The sequence below is a fragment of the Heterodontus francisci genome, chromosome 20, assembly GCF_036365525.1.
Source record: "Heterodontus francisci isolate sHetFra1 chromosome 20, sHetFra1.hap1, whole genome shotgun sequence".
In the NCBI taxonomy this organism is placed as follows: Eukaryota; Metazoa; Chordata; class Chondrichthyes; order Heterodontiformes; family Heterodontidae; genus Heterodontus; species Heterodontus francisci.
The window spans coordinates 45864091-45876667 of record NC_090390.1 but is presented as its reverse complement, the minus strand read 5'-3'; the positions used below and the strand labels follow the sequence as shown (position 1 = coordinate 45876667).

The window sequence follows — 12577 nt, the reverse complement described above, 5'->3', positions numbered from 1 at the left end:
TCTCTCCACTGTCATCTGGCTAGGTGGAACTGCACTTGCTTGGTTTCATTTCCATTTATCCTGTCATTGCCACAGAATCAGGGGGTGGGGGGTGAAGAGGACAGTTAGACCAGTTGGCTAAACAGTTAGCATGAAATGCAGGAAGACGTAAACAGCACAGGTTCAATCCCTGTACTGGCTGTGGTAGTTCATGGAGACCTGCCTCCTTGCCTTGACCCCTGCTTTAGGAGTGGTACCCTCAAGCTATACATCACCAACTGTCTCTCCCGAATGGGGAGAGATGTCTATGGTCCTTTGGGACTCTGGCTAGAGCCAGAGAATCACCTGCCATGGATTCTCTTTTCACTCCTGCATTGTTATCTTTGGTGTCCCCCAAGCATCTATCCTTGGTCCCCTCCTATTTCTCATCTACATGATGCCCCTCAGCGATGTCATCCAAAATCAAGCTGTCAGTTGCCACATGTATGCTAACAACACCCAGCTTTACTTCACCAGCACTTCTGTCAACCCCTCCACTGTCTCTAAGTTGTCAGACTGCTTGTCTGATATCCAATCTTGGATGAGCAGAAATTTCCTCCTATTTAATATTGGGAAGACAGAAGCAATTGTCTTTGGTCTCCACCACAAACTCCATTCCCTTACCACTGATATCATCTCTTGCCCTGCAACTGTCTGAGGCTGAACCAGACTGTTAGCAAACTTGGTGGTTTATTTGACCCTGAGATGAGCTTCCTACCACACATCTGTACTATCACTAAGATCACCTATTTTCACCTCGATAACATTGCCTCGTTTTGACCTTGCCTCAGCTTATATGCTGCTGAAACCCTCATTCTTGCCTGTTACCTCTAGACTTACTTATTCCAATATATTTCTGCCTGCCTCCCATTTCCTGCTCTCTACAAACTTGAGGTCATTCAAAACTTTACTGCTTGTGTCCTAACCCGTACCAAGTCCTGCTCACCCATTACCCCTCATGCTCGATGACCTACATTTACTCCTTTAGTCAAGCAATGCCTCGATTTTAAAATTCTCATCCTTGTTTTAAAATCCCTCAATGGGTCCCTCCCTATCTAATCTCCTCCAGCCCTACAATCCGCAAGATCTCTGCATTCTGCCAATTCTGGTCTCAAGCATTCCTGGTTTTAATTGCTTCACCATTGGTGAGGTGACTCAGCCGCCGAGGCCCTAAGCTCTGGAAGTCCGTCCCTATATCTCTCTGCCTTTCTTTTCTCAAATACTATCTATCATACCTACCAAGCTTTTGGTCACATGGCCTAATATGTGCTTATGTGGCTTGGTGTCAAATTTCTGTTCCATAATGCTCCTGTAAAGCACCTTGGGACATATTATGTTAAAGGCACTACATAAATGCAAATTGGTGTTGTAAGCAATCATTGTTCCAGGTACATTGTTAAAGTTATTTTTATTAGTGGTTTGAAAATTGAGGGAGAAATGGTCTTCAGGTGTCTTCAGAGAAAGGTGCCGCTTTATTCCCAGGACAATATCACTGTGCTTTATTAACGTGATGTAGCATGTTTAAAACAAAGTCTGTTACATAGATATTTGTGTTAGTGATGTGCTAGTGATTACCCATAAGTGCAAATAGGAATAAGGATTAAGGAAGCAATCTGCTTGCCAAATGATTTTGTACAACTCTGAAGTAGTTCTTTGTAATGTAATTTGTAACAAAAGTTCATTGTATCCTAAATAAAAGCAAAATAGTGCGGATGCTGGAAATCTGAAATAAAAACAAGAAATACTGGAAATACTCAGGTCTGGCAGCACCTGTGGGGAGAGAGAAGCAGAGTTAATGTTTCAGGTCAGTGATCCTCCTTCAGAACTAACAGATATTAGAAATGTGAAAGGTTTTAAGCAAGTAAAGTGGGGGGTAGGGCAAGAGATAACAAAGGAGAAGATGTAGATAGGACAAGGTCACAGACAATAACCAAACAGAAGGTCATGGAGCAAAGGCAAACAATATGTTAATGGTGTGTTGAAAGACAAAGCATTAGTACAGATAGGATGTTAACGGACTGAAAACTGAAAGACCACAAGTACCAACATGAAAAAAAGTGGGTAGACAAACTGAACAAACTAAGATAAAATAAACACAAAAAAAAAGAAAAAATAACTAAAAATAAAAGTAAAATGGGGGTCCTGTCATGCTCTGAAATTATTGAACTCAATGCTCAGTCCGGCAGGCTGTAGTGTGCCTAATCGGTAAATGAGATGCTGTTCAAGCTTGCGTTGATGTTCACAATTGTATCCTAGGTACTCTTGTGTGAGTGCTTTAGAGGAATTTGTTTTTGTTAATAAGTTCATTGTCAAACATCATTTTGAACCTGCTTTAATTCCCCTTGCTTTTTCCAATGGAATCCATATTGCATTTCCATATAGTCCAACGTTTTTAATTACTGTTTACTTGAATGTGCTGCTGTAAAGCCAGAGCCTACAAGAGACAGAGTTCAGATGACAATGTCTTGGAGACAATTCCATATGTTGGAGAAGCAGTGTATTAAGCTCTGCTGCTGCTATTCTGTGCAGATTCTTTGGGCTGAGGGTTGAAGTAAGCACAGGTCAACAACTTTTTCAGCTACAAACTAGACTGATTTAAGCACCACCAAATCTGATACTGCTCCAGTGCTGACAGTCTGGTTGATTCTCTCTAATTAGGTTTTGGCATCTCTCCAACTCACATGTCAGCATAGTTTTAGACTCCAATGAGTCTCAGAAAAAGAACTCTGCTCTTTCAGTGGCTTTCTTCTACCCTCTCTCTTTGGGTGGATATATAAACTTTGTAGAGAATTAAAGCTGAAATGGTAATAGGTAATGCCTAGCATTATTGAAAATTCCTATTTTTCCAACAATATTTGCCCATATATGCAACAGAATCGATCAGATGTTATAATCGATGTAACAGAAGAATTTGCAGCCTCTTGAAAAAATAAGTGGGGAGGCAAAAATAATTTTTTTAGCTTCTTTACAACTCCAACAGCAATTAAAATTTGAAGGAAATGAGATACCACACTTGTAAAAGTTAATTTTCAGTGTCAGAGAGATTGTTTGGCATTACTTAAGGCTTATTATGCCATTAAAAAATTCCTAGCACTGGAATCGACAAGCCCTAACTTTTCCTGATAGGTTTAGTCAGTATATAGCATATATTGGGGCGGCGCAGTGGTTAGCACCGCAGCCTCACAGCTCCAGCAACCCAGGTTCAGTTCTGGGTACTGCCTGTGCTGAGTTTGCAAGTTCTCCCTGTGACCGCGTGGGTTTCTGCCAGGTGCTCCGGTTTCCTCCCACAGCCAAAGACTTGCAGGTTGATAGGTAAATTGGCCATTGTAAATTGCCCCTAGTCTACCTAGGTAGGTGGTAGAAGAATGATGGGGATGTGGTAGGGAATATGGGATTAATATAGGATTAGTATAAATGGGTGTTTGTTGGTCAGCACAGACTCGGTGGGCCGAAGGGCCTGTTCAGTGCTGTATCTGTAAAGAAATAAATTTCAATGCCAAGCCTTGGTGAGATACTGTTTATACTGCAGCTTCTGGAGGAGCAAGGCAACTTGGACAGCAACTTCCTGATTTCTGTGTTTAACTGAGCATGTGCAGACGACAGAGGTTGCCGTCCATTTTACCCTTTCTCCCACAAAATGCGGGCCAATACATCATTTGTCTGTCTGCTGTCCAACTGTCTCTCTGAATATCTTCAATGATTTAGTCACTCTTCATATTTCAGCGTTAAACACACCTGAGGAAAATGGTGTCTTTGCAGTGAAAAATGTCAGCTTGTCTGTTGCAGGTGGGTATATGAACCCTGTAACAATGACTTGATATATTTTGCTGGATAGATCTCATTAAGCTTTGTGTATTAATTCTGGCATTTCTAACAATATACACTGAATCATGTTAATCTGTTATAAAATTACCAAAAGATCATTAACAAAAAACTCCACCTAGTGAAATATCATTATACAATGTTTTTTTATACTGCAAACATTTAAAACAAATTATTGAACACTACTTCCACATTGATTACAAGCATAAAACATACAACACGGCATTCTGCAAAATTTGACACATTTACTTAACACATCAGCTCAATATGACAAATCTGAGGACACTGAAAGCTCCATGAATCACTTTCCAATTATCTATTTTTCCAGTTACAGCCCCTACCACTTCAAATGTGTACGTTTAAATCAGAGTCGCTTATATTGGCCAAAAAAACAATAATAGTTATCCATTTCCATTAACTTTAGTTTCAAAATTTTCCTAAATAGCATCTTAACTACTCTGTTTATTTTGGGCGGAACCAGCTGTGTTTACTCACTAGCTCACACCTCATTAAGGTGCACTCAATGTAATAGAAGTTTTATTGAGGCAGAATTCACTTCCCTTAAGCTTCAATTTCTTCTAAAATTTAAAATACAGGTTTAGCATCCCCAAACACTGCCTCCAAATGTTTATCACGTTCTCTCCTACTATTTTCCATTTCTGCAATGTACGGCACTAAGGGCTTTGGCCCTTTATCCAGCTTTCTCAAGCAGGAAAAAAAATGAGATAGTAAAGACTAAGGAAGCTGAACTACACTTGAAAAGCAGCATTGATGTTTTAACTGTCCTCCCTCAATAGTCTTTAAAATGGTAAAATATAAATTCTGCTCAGCAGCCACTCAAGGCAAATCTGAACTGAAATTATTTTTAATTTTTATTAATGCTACCTATTTATACCAGGCATCGGGTAAAGTGAGTAAATCGCGTTTGCACAAACGTGCCTGATGTAAGCGATTGCGACTGTCCTCACTAGACTTGTTATGTGACAATGCTTTCTGTGAAACATCACCTCACTGCATGGCATGTCAATATTTAATTTGTTATTTACATCGTACCTATCTTCAATCCCATACCTAAAGAATTACTGCACCAGAAATGCAAGACCAGATTTTGGGATTTTCAGTTATTCACCAGGCAGGTAGATCACTTCCATGATGATGATCTTGGATGTTTCACAGTACTTTCATTTCTTACATAAATTTTAAACAAGCCTATAATCATACAAATAAAAGCACACAAATATTATGATTTTTTAAGAAAACAATCATATGATCCAGTATACTTATATTGATGCAGTCGTGTCTTAGATATTTTTACTTTATCACAAACGCAAGTGCAGTCAATGAAAATTAACTCAAGTAGTGATGTATAAAGTACGCTTGATAAATTTGATATAATGTAACTGGCTTTAAACATCTCTTTGAAAATATTCTATTGTTTAGGAAGTTTTTAAAAATCATAATTGATCTTATTCTGTTTAATAATTCCAAATGTAATGTAAGACATCAACTTATCAAAAACTCTGGTGTTAAATTACAGGACTGTCAGCTGCATCACCCTTTGGTTGCATGTATTTCATTACTTTCACAGCTTTAACTATATATTAGATACCAGGGTTTTCACATCTGCTTCATTGCTAGTAATAAATAGGAATCTCACACAACTGCTCCTTTTTATTTCAGTTATAATTGTTGATAGAACAGTTAGGAATCCTCCCCTAGGGTAGAACACTGAAGTAAGAGTATAGATAGAAGTAAGAACAGCCCTCGCCACCCACCCCTGAAGGAAGATTAATCTGAAAATTGTCATGTGTTCCATCATTTCCCAGATATGTTGAAATGTGTTATTGTTGATTCTTCAGACAAAAATGTTAATTTATACTTTCTCACTACCAGATAAATTACACAGCTTTTTTCCTTTATGAAATGGTTTGTGTGAAAAATAAATCCCAATGTGCCTGATGTTTGTGGCATGTGCAAATTATTTTGAATAGGTAACAATCTAACAAGGCAGTGAGGGGGACGGGGCTAATCCACTATGAACATAGTCCTTAGTATTGTAATTATCACTTGGGGGAAAAGGAACAGCAGCTACAGGGAAAAAAACACCCAGCAGCGACAGGAAAAGTGAACAAGCCATAATCAATGACTGCTTCTCAAAGAACTCTTCACAGGATCTGCTACATATCACACGCATGCACCTTCAATGGAATAGCCTTAAACAGCACTGGATGGGGAACTTAAGCGTCTGCCTATGTAGATTCTAGAAAGAAAAAAAGTGAAAGAATTAAATTAGAATTAGATATGGGTTACTACAGCACAATGCATGATCAGTAATGACTGCAATCTAGTACCTTTTATCTATTATAGATTACTGAGATCACTGACATATTGAGAATAATTTGATGTTGCAGTTTGAGGTCAATAATTTAGTATTATATGTGCATATTTCCCAGTTACTGAGCTGCAATACTTCCTTTGGTAGTAAAAGGATAAGGGTTGATTAATTAAGGAAAGCCAGCATGGATTTGTTGAAGGCAAAATGTTAAGTAACTTGATTGAGGTTTTTGATGAAGTACCAATGAGGGTTGATGAGATGTATATGGACTTCCAAAAGCCCTGTGATAAACTGCCATAATATAGAATAAAGGGTACAATTCTAAAGGGGTTGCAGGAGCAGAGAGACCTGAGGGTATATGTGCACAAATCGTTCAAAGTGGTTAAAAATGATATGGGATCCTGGGCTTTATAAACAGAGGCATAGAGTACAACAACAAGGAAGTTATGATGAACCTTTACAAGACACTGGTTCGCCTTCAAATGGAGTATTGTTTTCAATTCTGGGCACCGCTCTTTAGGAAGGATGTAAAGGTTATAGAGAGTTGCAGAAAAGATTTAGGAGAAAGTTACATGGATAGATTGGAGAAGAGAAAGTTGAAAAGAGATTTGATAGAGATGTTCAAAATCATGAGGGGTCTAGACAGGGTAGCTAGAGAAATTGTTCCCATCGGTGGAAGGACAGAGAACCAGAGGACACAGATTTAAGGTGACTGGTGAAAGAACCAAAGATGACGTGAGAAAGCGTTTTGTTTACACAGCAAATAGGATCTGGAATGCACTGCCTGAGAGGGTGTTGAAGGCAGATTCAATTATGGTTTTCAAAAGGGATTTGGATAAGTTCATTTGTTCAATGGTGTCATCTTCTTCCCAACTGTCATGAATCTCCATCTCTGTCTGTCCTGCGCTGGCCTTACACATTCTGCATGGGTCAACTGCATCCAGTCCATTATATCTGTCATCCATTTTCTTCTCTGCTTCCCTCTCCTAAGTTTTCTATTGATCTTTTCTTCCAATAATTCTCTGTCTACCTCCTGCTCTAATGATGTGACTGAAGTATTGTATCTTTCTCTCTTTGATGTTAGGCACTAATTTCCTCTTTTCTCCAGCCATTCCCAGCACCTCCTCATTAGTCTTTCTGTCTAAGATATGCAGAACATCCTCCGATATGTCCACATTTTGAATGCATTCAGCTTATCAACAGTCTCCTTATTTGTTTTCCATGTCTCCGAGGTATATAACATAATGACAAAATGTAGCATATCAGCAGTCTTTTCCTAAGATTCAGGGTCAGTTTCTTTGAGGTTAACAAGTCTTTTACTGACAAAGCTGGTCTTGGCTCTCTCAATTGTCCTTTGGATCTCATACTCAGATCTCCCATCATCTGTGATAACCTGCCCACTTGTTCCAGGAGTTGTCCATTTACTTCAATTTTCACTCCCTGCTTATCACCATTGTCTTGGTTTTCTTCACATTCATTCTTAATCCATATTCCACACTCCTTGTATTTACTTTGTTCACAATGTCCTGTCGGGCCTCTTCTGCCTCTGCAATCAGCGCAGTGTCATCTGCATATCTCAAGTTGTTAATGTTCAACCCACCAATATTGCAACCTGGTAGATGTTCTATGTCTCTGAAGATAGTTTCAGTGTACAGGTTGAACAGTTCTGGGGACATAACACATCCCTGATGCACACCACTTTTGATTGGGAAACTATCTGACAAGCTGCTATCAAGTCTCATCACTGCTGATTGTTTCCAATACAGATTCTGAATTATTCTTTTATCATTACGGTCAATTTCTAGTTTGTTTAAGCACACCATTATTTTCTGATGGTAGACTCTATCAAATGCCTTCTCATAGTCTATAAAGCATATATACACAGGTTTTTGTACTTCCAGATATCTTTCAATCACTTTCTTTCTTTTGGGCCTCCTTATCTCGAGAGACAATGGATACGCGCCTGGAGGTGGTCAGTGGTTTGTGAAGCAGCGCCTGGAGTGGCTATAAAGGCCAATTCTGGAGTGACAGGCTCTTCCACAGGTGCTGCAGAGAAATTTGTTTGTTGGGGCTGTTGCACAGTTGGCTCTCCCCTTGCGCCTCTGTCTTTTTTCCTGCCAACTACTAAGTCTCTTCGACTCGCCACAATTTAGCCCTGTCTTTATGGCTGCCCGCCAGCTCTGGCGAATGCTGGCAACTGACTCCCACGACTTGTGATCAATGTCACACGATTTCATGTCGCGTTTGCAGACGTCTTTATAACGGAGACATGGACGGCCGGTGGGTCTGATACCAGTGGCGAGCTCGCTGTACAATGTGTCTTTGGGCACTAAAGATGCCCTCTCTTGTGGCTTTCTTTGGTTTGAATCCTGACTATCATCTATCTCTGCTTCTATGGATTGGTCATTTCTTTCCAAAATGATTAGAAAAATCATTTTCATCACATGGCTCCTGAGGATTATTGTCCTGTGCTCTGAACATATTAGGGCTTTTGGTTTCTTTGGGAGCTTAATGAACACTGACTGCATGAGATCTTCAGGTAGGAAACCTGTTCTGTAAATTTTGTTGCAGAGTTCTGTCAGTTGCCCAATGCTAACATCATTCAGAGCTTTCAGGCAGTCTGCTGGTAAGGGAAAGGGAAACCAATGAACATTGTGTGTTTATAACTGTATGGGCCCGCGCAGGATCACAGTGATGAAGAAATGGAAGTATTCTATGAGGAGGTGCAAAAAGCATTGAAGCATGTGACGAGTGGAGACATCTTGATAGTCATGGGCGATTTGAACGCAAAAATTGGCGGAGAGACATTTGGAAATGTGGTAGGAGCTTATGGACTAGGAAAGAGCAGCAGAGGTGAACGCCTGATACAGTTCTGTGAGGAAAACTACTTGGTCATCTTGAATACACTGTTCAAACAACACCCATGAAGACTGTACAACTGGAAGAGTCCAGGAGATGTTCACAGAAATCAAATATATCTTTCATTGATCATTAGAAAATCATCAAGAATGTCTTCATTTACCCAGGTGCAGACATCAATTCAGATCACTGCCTGCTTGTAATGAAGATGAAGATCAGGCTGAAAGTCCCAAAAAGGAATCCCATGAAAGATCAAGCCAACTTCGACAGACTGAGAGAGGAAGATGTGATGAAGCATGCTGTGGTAGTTACTATCAAGTATGAAGCTTTACTTCAGGAAGGGACAGTGCAAGATCTTAGGGAGCAGGAAACAACAGAAAGGCATTGGGAAAGGTTGAAACAAAGCATGAAATGCACAGTAACTGAGTTGGTCCCTAAGAAAGAGAGGAGGAAACAAGAAAATGACTGATGAAATACTAGATATGATGGAGAAAAGGAGACAGAATAAGAATAAAGAAAAATATGACAAAATAGAAAGGCAGTTAAGAAAAACATATTGGGCGGCCAAGGAAAGGTGGTACGAAGACCGTTGCAAGGAAATAGAAGAACTGGAGAAAAGGCATAATAGAGCATTGCATGAGAAAGTTAAAGTACTGACAGACAAGAAGAAAATAGCCACAAATAGTGGCTGTATAAGGATCAAGGAAGGTGAACTTCTCTTTGAAAAAGGGTAGAGAAATGATGGGTGGAGTATATTAGTGAGCTGTACGACGATGAAGACAGATGTGAATTGATGCCACCAAAGGGAAGAAAAGGACCAGAGATAATAGAGGCAGAAGTCAGTGCAGCGATCAAAAAGATATAAGCAAAGAAAGCACCTGAAATTTATGAGATACCAACAGAATGCCTGAAAGCCCTTAACGATGATAGCATCAGGAAACTGACAGACCTCTGCAACAAATTGGATAAGTACCTCAAAACAATTTGCAGGGTTACATGGAAAGGGTAGAGGAGTGGGACTAGCTGAATTGCTCTTGCAGTGAGCTGGCACAGACTCAATGGACTGAATGGCCTCCTTCTGTGCTGGAACCATTCTATGATTCAAAGGGAATTGGGGTTCCTCTACGGGTAAGACCTTTTATGTATAAGGGTAACTTGGACACTCGTAGGTCAAACAACTCAAAGCCCATATCACTTATCTATCATTTGTTGGGATAAGATTTTATTTTTCTCAAAAATTTGTTCTTTAAACATGTGGGCCCCAAATTTCCACAGGGTTTGCTAGATCTCTGGTTGTAACTTGTAGGATTGGAATCCCCTCCCCCAAACTGGACTTTAAAACTGGACTTCGTGGAGTAGGAGGGAAGGAACCCCAACCCCCATGGACAATAGTAATGTGAATGAGAGCCAAACCTCAACACAAAGCACACAGAGGCAGGCTGCATTCTGATGGGTCAATTTCAAACATTCCAACATCACAACAGAACTGATACCGTTAAAGGACTGGAATTTGGGACACTATCATCACAGTGACATAGGATAACTGCCGTCATGTTAAGTGATTGGGGAGGCCATTGTTACAGCTAACCGGCCTCAGAGCGCAGCATTCACTCCTGTCAAGACAGGAGAGAAACCTTTTTCATGTACATCAGCTCTGGAGCCTGGGCTACCTCACCTTAGTGGAGTTCATTGTTCTCGGTCATGGAAATAACATCAGTACTAAATGGATCTGTCCGGACCAGGCAGGTAACAGAGGAAAGAGATTAAAAGCAGGATGGCTTCAGGAGATGTGTTCATGATATTTCGATAAGGATCATCATAAAAAGGACAAGATCGAAGGGTTTGACACTGCAGTTATGTGAGGAAGGATGGGGACTGGTATCTCCGGTCCAGATCTACAACCAACATTGGTAATGACCAGCCTTGTGGATGATTGTAAGTTTTTCAGTCAAGTCTTGAAGGAGTTTGTACTGTGGGGGCTGCAGTCGGAAGAAGGATCAAAGTTGGTCATCTTGGCTCGGGACCTACAATCAACACCGGGACCGACCAACGGTGATCGTAAGTGGTTTCAGCCAAAGCGTAGTGATATTGGTCTGAGGGACTGGGACAAAGCATAGTGTTTTGCCCATATTTGTGGTTCAGCCAAATCATAGTGATCTTGTTCTGAGGGTTTTGGGACAAAAGCGTAGTGTTTTTGCCTGAAATTTGTAAGTTTGAGCCAAGATGTGGTGACTTTATTTTGGGTAACTGGGAACAGTGGTCAAATCACTGAAGGGTTCAGCTGGGAATTGGGGTGTCAATTTTAAGTTACTGCAGGAGGCTTTGTACAGAGGACAGTTTTGTTTTATTTCTGTTTCAAATAACCATAGACGTGTCTGTACTAGGGATATTACTGGATTCAATAAAACAACAATTCATGGTTAAGCCAAACCCTGTGTTGTGTGCAATTTTGTTCTTGTAATTCCTGAAGTCCAAGAACTGTAGTAAGGGAGTACAGGAACAGAACCTCTTACACACTTCAGCAGAAATTGAGAAAATGGCCATTTTTAAGCCCTTTTCCTACACTTCTGCTGATCTCCTGCTGAAGAACCTCTGGGAAATTCCAGGTATGCAAGTCTACTGGTAAAATTGTTTAAAAAAACCTTTTGACAAATAGTCAATTTTTTTATTCTTAGACTCTCACGTATGATTATAAAAATTATAATTAGATAAAAAAATGGATGTGGACAAATCACCTTGTGGAAGGTTAAGAACAGGACCAGTTTATTTTTACTATAGTGTTTTATATATTTTCAACATTACTCATTGAAGCAAAAAGAGATGAAGGCATTAGAATTTCAGCAATGGTTCTTCAATCTCCCACTGTAAATCTGACAGAAACCCTAGAGAATGGGTTCTAGGGTGGGAAATAGCAAGTGGAAATGAGTTCTGAATGCAGGAAGACAGATTAAGATCCCACAACTAGTTGTGTAAGGATGAACAAGTCTCTACTTAAGGATGCTCATCGATTGCATAAACTCTTCCCAAATTCCCATAGATTAAAAGAAAGCAAGAGGCGGATCACAGCAGGACATTTAGCTCAGCTGACAAATCTGTCTTTTTCAATTACTGAGTAGCAAGTTAATGTTTGTGACTGAGTGCCAAAGTAGATTTTGAACCTGAAGCAGTGCAAATGTGCTCAATTTAGGTTAATTCACCAAATATCCAAATTTGGCCAAATCAGAATAGCAGAAAGGAAAGCAAAATACTGCGGAAGCTGGAAATCTGAAATAAAAACAAAGTGCTGGAAATACTCAGCATGTCTGGCAACTTCTGTGGAGAGAGAAACAGTTAACATTTCAGGTCTGTGACCTTTCACAGAACTGGCAAGGTTCAGAAATGTGACAGGCTTTGAACAAGTGAAATGGGTGGGAGGGAAAGAAAAACAAAGGGGAAGGTGTTTGATAAGGCACAGGGCAGGAGCTTTGTCTTTTAATATAATTATTAGCACTCCCTTTGCCTTTGTTCTATGATATCTTTGTCACTTAATCTCACCTGTCCTCT

The 12577-nt window shown here is 40.0% G+C and overlaps 1 protein-coding gene across 2 annotated transcripts in view; it reads right to left on the bottom strand.

The window, feature by feature from the left end:
* Positions 1 to 3967: 3967 nt before the first annotated feature.
* bnip3 (BCL2 interacting protein 3) overlaps positions 3968 to 12577 on the bottom strand; it is a 60997-nt gene continuing 52387 nt past the window's right edge. For both annotated transcript variants that reach the window (XM_068052710.1, XM_068052711.1), the window contains one exon: positions 3968 to 6100. In XM_068052710.1, the coding sequence (XP_067908811.1) occupies positions 6055 to 6100 (46 nt within the window). In that variant the 3' untranslated portion in view covers positions 3968 to 6054. The remainder of the gene's footprint in view (positions 6101 to 12577) is intronic.